Below are 20,976 nucleotides of genomic sequence, written 5' to 3' on the forward strand. Positions count from 1 at the left end.
TGCACCCTTTATGTCTCTTCTTTTCTGTGTTTGTTTCCTGAAGTAACTCATGCTTCTTTTAACAGAAAGTTAACTTTTTAAATGTACAGTTAGCAAAGGCTAGTTAAAACTTTCTTTATAATGGACGAGTCCAGGGAACCAGGCTCAGTTGGTTAAGTGTCTACCTTGGCTCAGGTCGTGATCTCAGAATCCAGGGATCCAGCCCCGTATCAGGCTCTCTGCTCTATGGGAAGCCTGCTTCTCCCTCTTCCTCTGCCCCCCCCGCTCATGCTCTCTCTTTCTCAAATAAAAAATTCTTTAAATTAATTAATTACATGATTAAAGTTAAAATATATATACATACATATGTGTGTATGCATATACATATATATATATATATATATATATATATAATACATATAATGAACAAGCTCTTAGTGAAGCATAACAATAAAAATTCAGATCTTAGAACTCTGAAGCTTATGTTACTGTTACCAAGGAGTCATCTAGGGCCACCCTAGAATGCAGGTTGTTCTACTTCTAACTTCAGGAACATCTTAAATTACAGAAAATTCCTGATAAAATTAAACACCTCAATCTCACTGTCTCAAGGTATCAGTGTAGTCAATATATATGAATCCCATTCTCCTAAGAACATTCAGAATTTTATTTATATCCCATCTATCTCAAAAAGGTTTTGAGCATCCTTCCCTGAGTATGTAAGTATGCCTAATTATGTATTAGAGATTGGTAAACCTTTTCTGCAAAGGGCAGACAATAAATATTTTAGCTTTTGTGGGCCATACAATCTCTGTCACAACTACTTAACTCTGCCACTGTGGTGAAAAAAAACCATAATATGTAAATGAATTAATTAGATTATGCTCCAATAAAACTTTATTTATAAAGACAGACTCTGACTGCAACCCCTGCTCTGCATCATGTCACCACATGCCTTTGATAGTCTTGGTATTTCAATTTTAAAAATAGTAACTTGTTTAAGTCATATGACTGTTACTACTGCCACAGGCTACGGCCCATGGTACAGACTGATACTCTTTCCATATATCCTAATATATCAAGCTCTGAAAGAAGCGGCAGAATGAAAGAGGAGCCAAGACTTGCGCCCTGGGATCTCCAAGCCCTTTTCCCTTTACTATTAGGGCTGACTATTCTCAACTAGTCCCTCATGAACACCCTCACCCCTAATTCCTATTTTGTATCCAAGCCTGATCATCACTAAAATGGCACCTATCTCGTTGCTACTGAAAAGATTTGCCTGGTGTTGCAAGACAAACATGTGAGCAGGAGGGGCCACTATAGCACCACAGGTCTGAGCTCCTATCCACAGCCCTGTCTGCAGTCTGGGGCAGATCCCTTCCCCTTAGAGCCCATTATTCCAGAGCAGCCTCACCCTCCTCAAGCTGTTGCTCAGAAAAAAGCCTCAGAATTCAATAAAAATACAGAGACTATTATGTGTGATCTTACCCTCAAATTTGTCCAGCTCCTGTCCCATCCTCCTTTCTGCCTCCTTTACCTGACTTGAACTTACTCATCTAAGTCCAGTTCAGATCCTTCAGTGCCAAGGCTGCTCTAAGTGTCTCTCCTCCCAGCTCCCTAGAACTCTATACTTGTCTTTATGGCCAAGCTTATTATACTTTAGTGCCCCTCTAAGCTTATGAATTGAGAATGAGGATCCTTATTCATCTCTGCACCCTGCACAAATTGTTCCTCTTACCTCCCCATACCCTCTCCAAGAACTTCCAGCCTCACCAAAAAAAAAAAAAAAAAGGACATGATTTTTTGATCATTCTACTAAAATTAAAGGAAATGGCCATATCTAGAAATTAGGGAGGAAGTGAACTACAATTTGATGACTATTAATTCCTTCCAAAATAATGCCATGAACCATAACCAACCAGTTCCCAATACAATTTAAGTATTGAGCCAAACAGTTAATTCAAGGACACAAAAGTAAAGAGCAAAACAATACATAGGCTTTTTCAATGCACATTCATTGTGATGATTTCAAACACTGCTGACAGTCATGGGTCATTAGTACTCTCACTCTTCGCTCTCATTAACGCACTCTCTCTCTTGTTACTCTCCATCTACTTCAAGGGGCAAAAACAAGTTGTTTTTCATTTGTTTGAATTAAGGTGTTGGGAGTGTGATTGGTTTTGTTTACCAGCAGCAGTTTACAACATCTCACTTGTCTCTCTTTATGCTACAAAAGCTTTGAAAATGTCACCTCAACTCTGGAGCTACTAAATGTTCCTGCTGAGCCACACAAATTCCATAAAATACTATTATGCCTTGTAGGTCCTACCAAAATGACAGATTCCTGACTTTAGAATGTGGAAATGATGAGGATGTTTACAGACCAGTAAATTTTGTTCATTGGATTTTATTAAGTAATGTTACTCAAATCTGAATTCTAAAGTCAATGTTCCCTTAAAACAATGCCAATATGTAACTGGTTTTCAAATACAAGCAGTACATTGATAAGCACAGCAAACCAAAGTCCATCAGTCTTTTCTGTGCCATCAACAATTATTCCATTTTACTATCAAATAGGAAAAACTAGTTCAGGGCATTTTTATGTTAACTGTTCTGGAAACTTTCCCAAATATGCTACTTCTAACTCTTAATTATATATGCAAAAATTAACAAAGAGGTCAATGATCCCAAAGGGTGGTTAGAAAAAAAAAATACCTTAAATTGAGTTTTATTTTCTTTTAGAGCACTAAGACAAGCAAACTCTCAGTCTAGACTCTGGATGATTTCTCAGTTCAATCTTCCTCTTGGAAGCCTAAAAACTTACCAGTATCATACAGAAGAAACCAGAGAGATGGCATAAAATAAATGAATAGTTCAGGGGAAATTTATGATTGACAACAACCTAGTTTCACACATTTCTACAACTATGAGATTAACTATATACAACTGTTTTCTTAAGACTGGTATGGAAGATATCAGGGCGCCTGGGTAGCTCAGTTGGTTGAGTGTGCAACTCTTGATTTTGGCTCAGGACATGATCTCAGGTCCTGAATCTAGTCCCCAAACCCCATGGGCTCCATGCTCAGAAGGGAGTCCACTTGGGATTCTCTCTCTCCCTCTCCCTCTGCCCCTCCCCTCCCTATGCATGCATGTGAGCTCTAAATAAATAAATAAATAAATCTTTTTTTTTTTTTAAAGAAATATATAAATAAAAATTTTCACGATTTGTGCAAAAAGGAGACTAAACCTATTCAAATATAACTTTTTTAAATGACTAGGGAAAAACTACTAGAAGAATACATATTAAAATACTGGTTTTTGCCTTAAGTTGGTAGTACTATGGATAATATTTCCTGTTTCCCAAATATCTTTATAATGTGTTTTGCTCGAAAAAATTTTAGTATAATTTAAAGATTAGCCAGATAACCATTTAATATATTACTGTTGAACAATTTCAGCTATTTGTACCATTCACTGGTTTCAATCTGAAAAATACCAGCAACAGAAATCCTACAGATATGGCTTGATTACCTCTTATCCTATGAGGAATGATAGATCACACACAGCACAACAGAGAAGTAATTTTCTAGTGCCTAGAACAGTAACAAAAATGGGAAATCTGCCTTTACAAAACCCATTACAGTATAAATATACCTCATCATATATGCTCCCATTAATGTCTGCGCCGTAGATAGGTGCCACAAAAGTTAAGTTCTTCCAGTACTTGCGTTCCAAATCTTCATAATCCAAATATCTTGGAGTACAGTACCTGCAAAAGGTAAATGAAAAGAGTACAAACCAATGCAACAGTATAAGATTTTCCCCACCCACATCACTTAAATTACTTTCTAAACAAAATTTTATTAAAATGAAAACAATGTAGCAACTCAATTGTCAAATCTAACAAGTAAATACACAAATGTGTATTTACTTGTATTTATCACGGATCTTTGGATACTGTAAATACTCCCAAATAACTCTATACAGTAACGTCATATATTTTACTAATAAGGAAAATATTTTCAAAAGCATATCAAATATAGGAGGAGAAGAGTTAAAAGTTCACCATTTTACATCTGCAAATCAATGAGATACAATACATTAATAAAAGAAAGAACAAGAACCATATGATACTCTCAATAGATGCTGAAAAGGCATTTCACAAAGTACAGCATCCTTTCCTGATCAAAACTCTTCAAAGTGTAGGGATAGAGGATACATACCTCAATATCATCAAAGCCATCTATGAAAAACCCACCGCGAATATCATCCTCAATGGAGAAAAACTGAGAGCTTTTCCACTAAGGTCAGGAAATATGGCAGGGATGTCCGTTATCACCACTGCTATTCAACATAGTACTAGAAGTCCTAGCCTCAGGAATCAGACAACAAAAATAAATTAAAGGCATCCAAATTGGCAAGGAAGAAGTCAAACTATCACTCTTTGCAGATGATATAATACTATATGTGGAAAACCCAAAAGACTCCACTCCAAATCTACTGAACTTGTACAGGAATTCAGTAAAGCGTCAGGATATAAAAGCAATGCACAGAAATCCGCTGCATTTCCTTACAACAACAAGACAGAAGAAAGAGAAATCAAGGAGTCAATCCCATTTACAATTGCACCCAAAACCATAAGATACCTAGGAATAAACCTAACCAAGGAGGCAAAGAATCTATACTCAGAAAACTATAAAGTACTCATGAAAGAAATTGAGGAAGACACAAAGAAATGGAAAAATGTTCCATGCTCATGGATTGGAAGAATAAATATTGTGAAAATGTCGATGCTACCTAAAGCAATCTACACGTTTAAGGCAATCCCTATCAAAATCCCATCCATTTTTTCCAAAGAAATGGAACAAATAATTCTAAAATTTATATGGAACCAGAAAAGACCTCGAATAGCCAGAGAAATATTTGAAAAAGAAAGCCAAAGTTGGTGGCATCACAATTCCAGACTTCAAACTCTATTACAAAGCTGTCATCATCAAGACAGTATGTACTGGCACAAAAACAGACACACAGATCAATGGAACAGAATAGAGAGCCCAGTAATAGACCCTCAACTCTATGGTCAACTAATCTTCAACAAAGCATGAAAGAATGTCCAATGGAAAGACAGTCTCTTCAACAAATGGTGATGGGAAAATTGGACAGCCACATGCATAAAAATGAAACTGGACCATTTCCTTACACCTCACACAAAAATAGACTCAAAATGGATGAAGGTCCTCAATGTGAGAAAGGAATCCATCAAAATCCTTGAGAAGAACACAGGCAGCAACCTCTTCGACCTCAGCCACAGCAACTTCTTCCTAGGGACATCTCCAAAGGCAAGGGAAGCTAGGGCAAAAATGAACTATTGGGACTTAATCAAGATCAAAAGCTTTTGCACAACAAAGGAAACAGTCAACAAAACCAAAGACAACTGACAGAATGGGAGAAGATATTTGCAAATGACATATCAGATAAAGGGCCAGTATCCAAAATCTAGAAAGAACTTAATCAAACTCAACACCCAAGGAACAAATAATCCAATCAAGAAATGGGCCGAGGACATGAACAGACATTTCTGCAAAGAAGACATCCAAACGGCCAACAGACACATGAAAAAGTGTTCCACATAACTCGGCATCAGGGAAATACAAATCAAAACTGCAATGAGATACCACCTCACACCAGTCAGAATGGCTAAAATTAACAAGTCAGAAAATGACAGATGCTGGCGAGGATATAGAGAAGGGGGAACCCTCCTATAGTGTTGGTGGGAATGCAAGCTGGTGCAACCACTCTGCATATTGCATGGAGGTTCCTCAAAAAGTTGAAAATAGAGCTACCCTACGACTCAGCAATTGCACTACTTCGTATTTACCCTAAAGATACAAATGTAGTGATCCGAAGGCACATGTGCACCTGAATGTTTATAGCAGCAATGTCCACAATAGCCAAACTATGGAAGGAACCTAGATGTCCATCAACAGATGAATGGATAAAGAAGATGCGGTGTGTGTGTGTGTGTGTGTGTGTGTGTGTGTGTATATAATGGAATACTATGCAGCCATCAATAGAAATGAAATCTTGCCATTTGTGACGACATGGATGGAACTAGAACGTATTATACTTAGCAAAATAAGTCAATCAAAGAAAGGCAATTATCATATGATCTCCCTGATATGAGGAAGTTGAGAAGCAACAAAGGAAGTTTGATGGGTAGGAAAAGAATAAATGAAACAAGATGGGATCCGGAGGGAGACAAACCATAAGAGACTCTTAATCTCACAAAATAAACTAAGGGTTGCCAGGAGGAGGTGGATCGGGAGAGGGTGGTGGGTTATGAACACTGGGGAAGGTATGTGCTATGATGAGTGCTATGAAGTGTGTAAACCTGGCGATTCACAGATCTGTATCCCTGGGGCTAATAACACATACGTCAATAAAAAATTTAAAAATTATATTTAAAAAATTATCAACCAAAAAAAAAGAAACTCACCATTTTACCTTTCAAATTATTTTCTAAACTCTTTAACCAATTATTCTATACTAGCAAATTTTACAGACTTACATGCAAAAGATAAAACATTTATAGGAAAATTGACAAAAAATAATTTCACTCAAAGTCCAGGAAAGCAGGAAAAGCCAAAACTAGAAGCAATCAACATGATCATTAGAAGCAGAATGACCTAGGGAAAAGTCCAGGAAACCAAAATAAGATACTTTACCAACATTAGTTTGGAAAATGGTTAATATATTAATGGTAGGAAAGAATGAGACCTCTCTTACACAGCTGGAGTGAAAGTATAAAGTAGTACAAACTTTCCAGAGTACAATTTTTTACACATATCAAAACCTTCAAAAAATGCATATCTTCAACCATAAAATCCAACTCTGGAAATTCATTCTAACAATGCAGAGACATATACAATGATACATGACCTGTGGTGTTTGTTCCAGCAATAACTGAAAACTCAAACTAATGTTGCCCTACAACAAGGGCTAAGTTAAATAAAATACAGAATACAAAATAAGGTAGATCTTTCTACATATTGATATTAATATTTTTCCACAATGAATTAAGTAGATTACAGAATGGTGAATATACATGTAAAAAATCTATAATTATATTCAAAAGGACAAAAAGAAATTTATACCATATTATTAATATTAATGGTTATCTCTTACATTGGAATTACAGAAAAGCACTTACTTCTCTGTGTTATTTGGACTGTGAACAAATAATCTTATATTAATACATATACACACAAAAATACCAGTATTTCTACATGAAAAATAAATCAACAAACCAAGAGAGTTTTTTAGCAGCAAAAAGAGTGTTTAGCAGCAGTAGCAATCCCCATAAAGCCTACTGACATTTTACTATAGATTTAATAACTGTAGAACAATCAAAATCAATACCCACTGTACTAGGACCCCAAATTAGTTACCTAAGCAGTAAGCAAGAAAACCAAACAAATTAACAACTTTATTTGAAATATAAAATAACTTGCTGATTTACCCAAAACATTAAAATCTCAACAGGACAGCCAAAATTTTAAAAGATGGGCATGAGAGCACCATTTACTCCACAGTATTCTACCACTTCAATTAGTAGGTTTCAATAGTAATAAGAATTGTAGGCAAGCTAACCAGAAGCCAGACTCAGGTGACCAAAAAAGGTAACAGAGATACTGTTTATTATATCTTACAGAGAAATTTGTTGGACTTTTTTGGATACCAAAGTCTTAAACTGTTTTTCACTATAACAGACCCAAAGACTCTATCACTATATACCACTCAATCATGGATCAATTTTTAACTACCTATAACTCTAAAATAAAAAAGACACATGGTTTAGTAGCTACTGAGTTAAATTCTAAAATCGTGAATATAATATTTGTTGACTGAATGAATAATGATTCTAAACTTGAAAAAAGTGACCAGTTCACTCAGTTGGTGCCCAACTCTAATGAAACTTGGCTACAGATTCCATCCTTAATAGACCGTCAAACAATTACAACTGTCCCACAAATCCAGTATCAATTTGCTCAAAACCAATCCACCATTCCTTTCTTTCAGAACCTTTTATTCACTATATAGCAACTGTTAGAGGTGGGTCTTTAGGACCAGCCTGCCTAGAGCTTTGAATCCAGCTTTTGCCATGTGTAAGCTATGTAATCTTGGGCAAGGGGCTAATTTTCTCTGGACCTCAGTTATTCCTCTATAAAACGAGGATAGTAACAGTTGAATTACTGTGAGGACACCATTGCATAATTATACAAAGCACATAGCTCCATGCATAGAAGAATGTATAGATCAGTAATGTAAGTGATACAAGAGAGTATATTACTTACCTCCATAAAGTTTTATAGTAGAATTATCTTGGAGGTCTCCAGATTTTCTTTTTTTTTTTTTTAAGATTTTATTTATTTATTTGACAGACAGAGATCACAAGTAGGCAGAGAGGCAGGCAGAGAGAGAGATGGGGGAAGCAGGCTCCCCGCTGAGCAGAGAGCCCGATGCGGGGCTGATCCCAGGACTCTGGATCATGACCTGAGCCAAAGGCAGAGGCTTTAACCCACTGAGCCACCCAGGCACCCCTCCAGATTTTCTTTGAACTAAGTTGTGTTATTAACCAAATGAGCATGTTATCCTGTTTACTATTTACACCAAGCACATGATGCACTGTGTACCTATGCAAAGGCATATACTGAATCAAAGTAAACAGACGAACAAAGGAAAAAAAAAAAAAAACAGGAGAATGCCTCCTGCCTCCCATGAAAATTTACTCCATCTCAGGACCATCCTATAACCATAATGAACACCATTTGCCCAAGTACAACTGTAAGTCAACAAGCAAAAGCCTTGGATTGAGGCTTAGAAACCCATCTCACTGGCATTTGAAATAAATTTCCCACATGAAACTGGCAGAGGAAATATAAAAAGAATTTTCTTTTTTTTCTTTTTTTTTTTTTAAAGATTTTATTTATTCATCAGAGAGAGAGAGAGGGAGAGAGAGCGAGCACAGGCAGACAGAATGGCAGGTAGAGGCAGAGGGAGAAGCAGGCTCCCTGCCGAGCAAGGAGCCCGATGTGGGACTCGATCCCAAGACGCTGGGATCATGACCTGAGCCGAAGGCAGCTGCTTAACCAACTGAGCCACCCAGGCGCCCCAAAAGAATTTTCAAAAGTATCTTTTTTCCTAGGAATCTTCATTTTATTTTTTCTTTCTCTCCAAATTTTTATTAAAATTCTAGTTAGATACTCTAACTATTCTAACTAAAAAGTAATATTGGTTTTGGGAGTAGAATTTAGTGATTCATCACTTACATACAACACCCAGTGTTCATCATAACAAATGCCCTCCTTAATACCCATCACCCACCTAGCCCATTCTCCACCCACCTCCCTCCATTAACCCTCAGTTTGTTCTCTAACGTTAAGAGTCTCTTATGGTTTGTTTCCCACTTTTTTTTCCCTACCCATATGTTCATCTGTTTTGTTTCCTAAATTTCACGTATGAGTGAAATCATATGGTATTTGTCTTAGCATAATACACTCTAGCTCCATCCACATCATTGCAAATGACAAGACACTTTTGATGTGAGTAATATTCGTGTGTGTGTGTGTGTGTGTGTGTGTGTGTGTGTACACCACTTCTTCTTTTCCCATTCATCAGTCAATGGACATTTGGGCTCTCTCCATCGTTTGGCTATTGTTGATAATGCTGCTGTAAACATCAGCATACATGTACCACTTCAAATCTGTACTTTTGTATCCTTTGGGTAAACAACTAGTAGTTCAATTGCTGGATCATAGGGTAGTTCTATTTTTAACATTTAAGAATTTTTTATTTTTAGAGAGAGAGGGTGCATGTGCATGGAAGGGAGGGGGAAAGGGAGCAAGAATCTTAAGCAGGCTCCATACTCAGCCCAGAGACCAATATGGTGCTCCCTCTCACAACCATAAGATCACGACCTGAGCAGAAATCAAGAGCTGGAGGCTTAACCGACTGAGACACCCAGGTGCCCCTATTTTTAACTTTTTGATGAGAGTAAAAATTGAACAGCTATACGAACAAAACAAGTGCCTAGTAAAATAAATTCCCTCTAAAAAGAAAACTGATACTACACTAGAATAATCACATGGGCTAGAGATGATGATCCAAGTGTCTCTATGACAAGAAAAAAAGGTCTTCAAGGCTCTGTTCTCATCAATATTTTGAATTACCACGTATTATTAACAATGATCATCTGGGAGCCAAAATTATATATTTCTATAATGTTTGAATTTTCAAATAAACATGTATTACTTTTGTAACTGATAAAAGCATTTCTGACCATTCTTCAAAATTCATCTCAATGGCACATACAAAACAAAATTACTCCTTTCCTGATTATCAACCATAGAAGTCTTTTGAAACCCCATTGTACTTTGTACCTCTCCTATGGTAATTATAATAATTATTAAAGGTACTAATAAGCATTTTCTAGCAAGTATAATCTGATTACTTTCAAATTCAAATTGTCTCCCAAAATACCAAAGTAGCCAAGCAGATGTTCCACTATATGAACTAATCTATTTAATTAACACTTTAAGAATGACTCTGGAGGAGCGCATGGGTGACTCAGTCATTAAGCATCTGCCTTTGGCTCCCAGGGTCCTGGGATCAAGTCTCACATGGGGCTCCCTACTCAGTGGGGAGCCTGCTTCTCCCTCTCCCACTCTTTGTGCTTGTGCTCCCTCTCTTGCTGTGTCTCTATCAGTTGAATAAAATCTTTTTTAAAAATTTTAAAAAAGGACTCTGGAAATGGGTGCTAGAAGATAAACAACAGAATACAACACACCATTTATACTTTTAAAGAGCTAGATAAGTCTGCTTCCACAATCCTGTTTCAATTGCATTACACTATAGTGTAATGTACATTATATATATATATAATGTACATTACAGTAAATGGCTAAAAGAGTCCTTGAAAATTCTGAATGCAAACCAGTCCAGTCTACAATAAAAGTTTCACATTCTCAATTAATGAGATCTTAAACAATGAGATTTACTAATGCCTACCAAAAATTCAAAAGAAGGGACTCACATGAAATATAAAACTTTCAGGATGAGTCCAAGATGGCAGAAGAGTATAAGACAGAATCTTCAGCTAGGTAGCTATTAAACCATTCTGAAACTGACAAATTCAACTGGAGATCAAAGAAAAGAAGAGCAGCAATTCTATTGACAGGAAAACGACCACTTTCTGCAAGGTAGGATGTGAGAAGAAAATCCAAGGCAATAAATGGGAATATAGATCGCAGAGGAGGAGGGATCCTCCATCGGCCAGCTACTGGCAAGTGACAGAGCAGAGGAGCACAAAATCAGAACTTTTAGAAGTCTGCTCCAGTCAGGGATGTCATTCTGGTGGCTAACAGGCAGGGGTGGAAGGGAGTGGAATCCTTCTTGGGACAGTGTGATCTCAGGACTCTCAGGGTCACAGGAAGACCAAGGCTACAGGAATGTGGCAGAACTCCCAGGTATCAGAGCGGTAAAGATGGCTGCAAAGAGTGATCCAAGGAGTGGGCTCTCAGGGCAGAGTTGTGTGTTACACAGCACAGTCCAGCCACTGCTCTTCAAGCAGGGGCCTAACAAGAGGCAGATCCAGACAGAACCCCCACAGCACAGGAGCATGCTACAGGAATCTGTGGAGTTTAGAGACTCTAAACAGGGCCATGTGCCAAAGATACAAACACTTGGTCACAGGCCAGGGGAGCACAGAGTATGGCCAGAAACCAGGGGGACAGGAGTGATTGAATGCTTTTCTCTGAGGGCTCATTAAGGAGTGGAAACCCAAGCACTCGGCCCCTCCAGGGCCTGAGATTGGGAGGCCGCCATTTTCATTCTTGTCCTCTAAAGTTGCATGGAAAGATTTCAGGGAACAAAAACTACCCAGAGCAAAGCCCTACAGATTACTTAGTCTGGCCCCCAGCAAGTGCGGTGTAACTCCCCCTGGGGCAAAGACATTTGAGAATCACTGAATAGGCCCTTCCCCAAGAAGATCAGCAAGAACATCCAGCCAAGAACAAGTTTACAAATCAATGAGAACTGCAAAACTCCAGAGCTAAGGGAATACAGCACATAAAATTCATGGCTTTTTTCCCATGATTCTTTAGTCTTTCGACTTTAATTTTTCTTAATGTTCTCTATTTTTCCCCTTTTTCTTTTTGAATTTTTCTTCTTTTTTTGATTTCAACCAACTTCTCATCAATTCCTTATTTAAAATATTTCTTTAATTTTCAATTTTACAGTCATATTTAACCTTACTCTGTGTGTGTGTGTGTATTTTTCTTTCTTTAAAATTTTGGGGTGCCATTTCTTCTAACAGAACAAAATACACAAATCTAGTATATGGCTCTGTTCTATTCACCACCTGATATATTCTTTTTTCTTTTTCTTTTACCCATGGATTCGGGTCTCCCCTTATTTGTTTACTGTATATTACTCTGGGGTCATGTTACCCTTTTAGTATTTTGTTTTCTCATTCATCTATTTTTCCCTGGACAAAATGACAAAATGGAAAAAACTCACCTCACAAAAAAGAACAAGAGGGGCAGTACCAAATGCCAGGGGCCAAATCAATATGGACATTAGCAACATGTCAGAACAGGAGTTCAGAATAACGATTATAAAGATACCAGATGGGCTTCAAAAAAACATAGAAGACACCTGAGGATCTCTTTCTACAGAAATAAAACCTAACCAAGTTGAAATCAAAAAGGATATTAATGAGGTGAATCAAAAATGGAGGCTCTGGGGCACCTGGGTGGCTCAGTGGGTTAAAGCCTCTGCCTTCGGCTCAGGTCATGATCCCAGGGTCCTGGGATCGAGCCCCACATCGGGCTCTCTGCTCGGCGGGGAGCCTGCTTCCACCTCTCTCTGCCTGCCTCTCTGCCTACTTGTGATCTCTGTCTGTTAAATAAATAAATTCTTTAAAAAAAAAAAATGGAGGCTCTAACTGCTAAATAAAGGAGGCAGAAGAGACAATTAGTGATATAGAAGACCAAATGATGGAGAATAAAGAAGCTGAGAAAAAGAGAGATGAACAACTACTGGATCACAAGGGGAAAATTTAAGAGATAAGTAACACCATAAATCAAAACAATATTAGAATAATTGGGATTCCAGGGGCACCTGGGTGGCCCAGTGGGTTAAGCCTCTGCCTTTGGCTCGGGTCATGATCTCAGGGTCCTGCGATCGAGGCCCCCATCGGACTCTCTGCTCAGCAGGGAGCCTGCTTCCCCCTCTCTCTCTGTCTGCCTCTCTGCCTACTTGTAATCTCTCTATGTGTGTCAAATAAATAATAAAATCTTAAAAAAAAAAAAAAAAAAGAAGCATTGGGATTCCAGAAGAAGAAGAAAGAGAGGCGGGGGGCAGAAGGTATATTGGAGCAAATTTCAGTGGAGAACTTCCCTATTTAGGGAAGGAAGCAGGCATCAAAACCCAGGAGGCACGGAGAACCCCCCCCCCAAAATAAATAAAAATAGGTCAACACCCTGACATCTAACAGTAAAACTAACAAGTCTCAGAAAAAAAAGAGAAAATCCTGAATGCAGCATGGGACAAAAGGGCTGTCATTACAATGGTAGAAATATTAGATTGGCAGTAGACCTATCCACAGAGACCTGGCAGACCAGGAAGAACTGGCATGATATATTCACAACACTAAATGAGAAAAAACACAGCCAAGAACACTATATCCAACTATGCCGTCATTGAAAACAGAACGAGAGATAAAAAGAGATAAAAAAAACATAGACCAGAAAGGAACAGAGAAAATACACAGTAACAGTCCCTTACAGGCAATACATTTGCACTAAATTCATATCTTCCAATAGTTACCCTGAATGTAAATGGACTAAATACCCCAATCAAAAGACACAGAGTATCAGACTGGATAAAAAAAGCAGGACCCATCCATATGCTGTCTGCAAGAGGCTCATTTTAGAGCCAAAGACACCTCCAGATTTAAAGTGAGGGGGGCGGAAAACCATTTACCATGCTAATGGACATCAAAAGAAAGCTGGGGGCAGGGGACAATCCTTGTATCGGACAAATTAGATTTTAAGCCAAAAACATAATAAGAGATGAGGAAAGACACCATATCATACTTAAAGGATCTGTCCAACAAGAAGATCTAACAATTTTAAAGATCTATGCCCCTAACATGGGAGCAGCCAATTATGTAAGTCAATTAATGACAACTTCAAAGAAACACATCAACAATAATATAATAATAGTAGGGGACTTTAACATCCCCTCCTCACTAAAATGGACAGATCATCTAAGCAAAAGATCAACAAGGAAATAAGGGCTTTAAATGCCACACTGGGGGCGACTGGATGGCTCAGTGGGTTGGGCCTCTGCCTTCGGCTCAGGTCATGATCTTAGGGTACTGGGATCGAGCCCCACATCAGGCTATCTGCTCAGCAGGAGCCTGCTTCCCTCTCTCTCTCTGCCTGCCTCTCTGCCTACTTGTGATCTCTCTCTCGCTGTCAAATAAAATCTTTTAATTAAAAAAAAAAATGACACACTGGATCAGATGGACATCACAGATATATTCAGATCATTCCATCCAAAAGCAACAGAATATACATTCTTCTCTAGTGCACATGGAACATTCTCCAGAATAGATCATATCCTGGGTCACAGGTCAGGTCTCAAATGGTACCAAAAGACTGGAATCATTTCCTGAATATTTCTGGACCACAATGCTTTGAAATGTGAACTCAACACAAGACAAAAGTTAGAAAGAGCTCAAATACATGGAGGCTAAAGAGCATCCTACTAAAGAATGAATGGGTAGACCAGGAAATTAATGAAGAATTTTAAAAATTCATGGAAACCAATGATAATGAAAACATAACTGTTCAAAATCTCTGGAATGCAGCAAAGGCAGTCCGAAGAGGACTTGTATGGCAATGCAAGCCCTTCTCAAAAGACAAGGAATGTTTCAAATACACAACCTAACCCTACACTTAAAGGAGCTGGAGAAAGAACAGCAAATAAGGCCTAAACCCAGAAAGGGAAGAGAAATAATAAAGATTAGAGCAGAAATCAATGAAATAGAAACCAAAAGAACAGTAGACCAAAGAAACTAGGAGCTGGTTCTTTGAAAGAATTAGTAAGATTGATAAACCCCTAGTGAGATTTATCGAAAAGAAAAAAGGACCCAAATAATTAAAATTATGAACAAAAGAAGAGAGATCACAACCAACACCAAAGAAATACAATCAATTATAAGAACACATTTTGAGCAACCATTCACCAGCAAATGAGACAATCTGGACAAAAGGGATGCATTTCTAGAGACCTATAAACTACCAAAACTGAACCAGGAAGAAACAGAAAACATGAACAGACCCATAAACAGTAAGGAAATTGAAGCAGCAATCAAGAATCTCACAACAGGGACGCCTGGGTGGCTGTTGGTTAAGCAGCTGCCTTTGGCTCAGGTCATGATCCCAGCGTCCTGGGATCGAGTCCCACATCGGGCTCCTTGCTCCGCAGGGAGCCCGCTTCTCCCTCTGACTCTGCCTTCCACTCTGTCTGACTGTGCTCGCTCTCGCTTGCTCTCTCTCTGACAAATAAATAAAATCTTTTAAAAAATAATAATAATATGAGAAACCTCTACCTTTTAAAAAAAAAAAAATCTCACAACAAACAAGAGCCCGGACCAGACGGTTTCCCAGGGAAATTCTACAAACATTTAAAGAAGAATTAATACCTATTCTCCCGAAACTGGTCCAAAAAACAGAAATGAAAGGAATACTACCAAACTCATTTTATGAGGCCAGCATTACCTTAATCCCAAAACCAAAGACACAATCAAAAAGGAGAATTACAGACAAATGTCCTGATGAACATGGATGCAAAAATGATCACCAAAATCCTAGCCAACAGAATCTGACAGTACATTAAAAGGATTATTCACCACGACCCAGTGGGATTTATTCTTGGGCTGCAAGGCTGGTTCAACACCCACAATCAATGTGATACAATAAATTAATAAAAGAAGGAACAAGAGCCATAGGATACTCTTAACAGATGCAGAAAAAAGCATTTAACAAAGTACAGCATTCTTTCTTGATTAAAACTCTTCACACTATAGGCACAGAGGATAAAAACCTCAATATCATCAAAGCCATCTATGAAAAACCCACACTGAATGTCATTCTCAATGAGGAAACCTGGAGCTTTTCCTAATGTCTATTATCACTGCTGATATTCAATATACTAGCAGTCCTAGCCTCAGCAATCAGACAACAAAAAGAAATAAAAGGCATCCATATGGGCAAAGACAAAGTCAAATTCTTACTCTCTGCAGATGATATAATACTTTATGTGGAAAACCCAAACTATTCCACCCCAAAATTGGTAGAATTCATACAAGAATTCAGTAAAGTGTCAGGATATAAAATCAATGCACAGAAATCAGCTGCATTTCTATAGCCCAACAACAAGAAAGAAGAAAGAAAAATTAAGGAGTCAATATCACTTACAGTTATACCCCAAACTATAAGATACCAAGGAGGCAAAAAATCTGTACTTAGAAAACTACAGAACTCTCATAAAAGAAACTGAGAAAGACACAAAGAAATGGAAAAACATTCTACACTCATGGACTGGAAGAACAAATATTGTTAATATGTCTATGCTACCTAGAGAAATCTACAGATTTAATGCAATCCCTATCAAAATACCACCAACTTTTTTCACAGGAATGGGACAAATAATCCTAAAATTTGTATGGAACCAGAAAAGACTCCCAAATAGCCAGAAGAATGTTGAAAAAGAAAACCAAATCTTGTGCATCACAATTCCAGACTTCAACCTCTATATCAAAGCTGTAATGATCAAGAAAGTATGGTACGGTGCAAAAACAGACACATAGATCAATGGAACAGAATAGAGAGCCCAGTAATAGACCCTCAACTCTATGGTCAACTAATCTTCCACAAAGCGGGAAAGAATATCCAATGGAAAAAAAACATCAGTCTCTTCAAAAAATGGTGTTAGGAAAATTGGATAGCCACATGCAGAAGAATGAAACTGGACCAAAAATAGACTCAAAATGGATGAAAGACCTCAATGTGAGACAGAAATCCACCAAAATCCGTGAGGAGAACAGAGGGAACAACCTTTTTGACTTCAGCTGCAGCAACTTCTTCCTAGTCACATCACCAAAGAACAGGAAGCAAGGGCAAAAATGAACTACTGGCATGCTCTCTCTCTCTATGTGTGTCAAATAAATAAATAAAATCTTTTTTATTTATTTGGCACTTTATTGACACTAGTGACACTTTTTGACACTATTGGCACTTTATCAAGATTACAAGCTTTAAACAGTCAACAAAACCAAAAGATAACAACCAATAGAATGGTAGAAGATATTTACAAATGACATACCAGATAAAGGACCAGTATCCAAAATCTATGAAGAACTTATCAAACTTAACACCTGAAGAACAAATAATCCAATCAAGAAATGGGCAGGGGCGCCTGGGTGGCTCAGTGGGTTAAAGCCTCTGCCTTCGGCTCAGGTCATGATCCCAGGGTCCTGGGATAGAGCCCCACATCGGGCTCTCTGCTCCACAGGGAGCCTGCTTCCTCCTCTTTCTCTGCCTGCCTCTCTGCCTAGTTTCTCTCTGTCAAATAAATAAAATATTTAAAAAAAAAAAAAAAAGAAGAAAGAAATGGGCAGAAGACATGAACAGACATTTCTGCAAAGAAGACATCCAAATGGCCAATAGACAAATGAAAAAGTACTCACCATCGCTCAGCTTCAGGGAAATACAAATCAAAACCACAATGAGAAACCACCTCACACCAGTCAGAATGGCTAAAATTAATAAGTCAGGAAATAACAGATGCTGGTGAGAATGTGGACAAAGGGGAACCCTCCTACAGTGTTTGTGGGAACATAAGCTGGTGCAGCCACTCTAGAAAACAGCATGGAGTTTCCTCAAAAAGGTAAAAATAGAGCTACCCTATGACCCAGCAACTGCACTACTGGGTATTTACCCCAAAAATACAAATGTAGTGATACGAAGGGGCACCTGCACCCCAATGCTGACAGCAGCAATGTCCACAATAGCCAAACAATAGAAAGAACCCAGATGTCCATTGACAGATTAATGGATAAAGAAGAGTGGTACACACACACACACACACACACACACACTGGAATATTATGCAGCCATCGAAAAATGAAATCTTGCCATTTGCAACAACGTGGATGGAACTAGAGGGTATTATGCTAAGCAAAATAATTCAATCAGAGAAAGACAATTTCCATATGATCTCACTGATATGTGGAATTTGAGAAACAAGACAGAGGATCATAGGAGAGGAAAAAATGAAACAAGACAAAACCAGAGAGGGCGACAAACCATAAGAGATTCTTAATCTCAGGAAACAGACTGAGGGTTGGGAGGAATGGGATGGCTGGGTGACGGACATTAGGGAGGGTATGCATTGTGGTGAGCGCTATCTATTGTGTAAGACTGATGAATCATAGACCTACACCCCTGAAACAAATAATACATTATATGTTAATAATTTTTTTTAAAAGCCTTTTTCCACGCTACCCAGGGAAGGGTTCATATGATGTGTTTTGCCTTCCTGCCGCAACTTAAAGGGAAATTTTCACAATATCCGGAGCTCTTGATGTTCTGCAAATGAAGGAGGAAGATGTCCTCAAATTCCTTGCAGCAGGAACCCACTTACGTGGTACCAACCTTGACTTCCAAATGAATAGTACATCTACAAAAGGAAAAGTGATGGCATCTATATCCTAAAACTGAAGAGATCCTGGGAGAAGTTTCTGCTGGCAGCTCATGCCGCTATTGCCACTGAAAACCCAGCTGATGTCAGTGTCATATCGTCCAGGAATATTGGCTAGGGAGCTGTGCTCAAATTTGCTGCTGCTACTGGACCCACTCCTGTTGCCAGTCGCTTCGCTCCCGAAACCTTTCCTAACCAGACCAGCCAGGCTTCCAAGAGCTGAGACTTCTAGTGGTTACTGATCCCAGGGCTGAAGACCAGCCTCTTACAGAGCTGTCATATGTTAACCTACCTACCACCACTCTGCGTAACCTACCTACCAACACCTCTGTGTTGTGTGGACATTGCCATCTCTTGCAACAAGGGAGCTCACTCAGTGGGTCTGAGGTGGTGGATGCTGCCAGGGAAGTTCTGCACATGCATGGCACCATTACCCATGGGAGGTCATGCCTGATCTCTACTTCTACAGAGATTCTGAAGAGATTGAAAAGAGCAGGCCACTGTGGAAAAGGCTGTGACCAAAGAGGAATTTCAGGGTAAATGGACTGCTCCAGCTCCTGGATTCACTGCTACTCCACATGAAGTCACAGACTACTCTGAAGGTGAATAGGCGCTCTCTGTTCTTATTTAGCAGTTCCCTACTGAAGACCGGAGTGCTCAGTCTGCTACTGAAGACTGGTCTGCAGCTCCCGCTGCTCAGACCACTGAATGGGTAGGAACACCACTGAGTGGTCTTAAGCTTCTCTTCCAGAAAGGCAAACAAAATGGAAATAAAGTTGACGGTAAATAAACAGTTTGTAAAAGTCAAAAATATATACATATAAAACTTCCAATTCCTTTGGAATAGACACAGTGTTCCATAGCTGAAACTTTACACACAGAATTAAGATTCTTCAACCATCAAGTACTGACTATGTCAAATATAAATTTAAAATTTCAAAAACATATCAACTAAATTCATCCAAAGAGCTTACCCAGGGAATTTAGATGGTGATGTTTGTTGATCAGCACATTGGCTGATTTGAGGTTTTAGTTTTTTTTTCCTAATTAATGTTTTGGTCTTGAGCCTTAACTACCATATCAGAAACATTTTTTTAAAAAGGTAATTTATGGGATGCCTGGGTGGCTCAGTTGGTTAAGCCGCTGCATTTGGCTCAGGTCATGATCCCAGCATCCTGAGATCGAGTCCCACATTGGGCTTCCTTGCTTGGCAGGGAGCCTGCTTCTCCCTTTGCCTCTGCCTGCTACTCTGTCTGCCTGTGCTCACTCTCTCTCTGACAAATAAATAAAATCTTTAAAAAAAAAAAAAGGTAATTTAAAGGGATGTCTGGGTGGCTCAGTCAGTTAAGCATCTGACTCTTGGTTTTGGCTTAAATCATGAGCTTGGGGTCCTCAGATCATGATAGCCCCGTGACTAGCTCTGCATTCAGTGGGGAGTCTGCTTCTCTCCCTCTCTCCCTCTCTCTGCCCCCATCCCAACTCATGCACACATGCTCGCTCTCACTCTCTCTAATTAAATAAATCTTTAAAAAGAAAGGTAATTTATAATAACAACTGTGATGGTCTCTATTCTTTTTTAAAGATTTTATTTATTTGTCAGACAGAGAGCAAGAACACAAGCAGAGGGAGTGGCAGGAAGAGGGAGAAGTAGGCTCCCCACCAAGCAGAAAGCCAGACACAGGGGTTGATCCCAGGGCCCCGGGATCATGACCTGAGCCAAAGGTAGACGTTCAACCAACTGAGCCACCCAGGCCTTCCATGTGATAGTTTCTAAATATATTCACAAATTCTTTAATACTCACTCCTCCCTTCAAGAAGTAGAGCTTAATTCTTACCCCCTGACTATGGGCTGCCCTTTGCAACCAGCTTGTAACAAATGGAATATGGCAGAAGCGACAGTCAAAAAACAGATCATAAAGAGATACTGTGGCTTCCATCTTGGTTACTCTCTAGGATCATTTGCTCTGGAAGAAGCAGGTTGCCACAACATGAGAAGCAATCCATGAGGCAAGGAACCCAGGACTCAAGCCAACAGCCACGTATGGGGAACTATCTTAGTAAAGGCTTTTCCAGTCACAGTCAAGCCTTCAGATGGCAGCAGCTCCCCCTGACATCTTGAGGACCTGAGCCACAGCCACCCAGCTAAATCACTCCCAGATTCCTGAC

At 38.9% G+C, this 20,976-nt stretch overlaps 1 protein-coding gene and 1 pseudogene across 23 annotated transcripts in view; one reads left to right on the forward strand and one right to left on the reverse strand.

The window, feature by feature from the left end:
• Positions 1–20,976, reverse strand: part of KDM4C (lysine demethylase 4C) — a 510,087-nt gene that overhangs the window by 442,800 nt on the left and 46,311 nt on the right. For all 23 annotated transcript variants that reach the window (XR_006603630.1, XR_006603631.1, XR_006603632.1 and 20 more), the window contains one exon: positions 3,634–3,748. Coding sequence is in view for 19 of the 23 variants with exons in the window: in XM_045069842.1 (XP_044925777.1) it covers positions 3,634–3,748 (115 nt within the window). In the remaining 4 variants the exon portion in view is untranslated. The remainder of the gene's footprint in view (positions 1–3,633; positions 3,749–20,976) is intronic.
• Positions 16,877–19,548, forward strand: LOC106004305 (annotated as a pseudogene).

Source organism: Mustela putorius, unplaced genomic scaffold (genome assembly GCF_011764305.1).
Source record: "Mustela putorius furo isolate JIRA1106 unplaced genomic scaffold, ASM1176430v1.1 tig00003944_pilon_pilon_pilon, whole genome shotgun sequence".
NCBI lineage: Eukaryota > Metazoa > Chordata > Mammalia > Carnivora > Mustelidae > Mustela > Mustela putorius.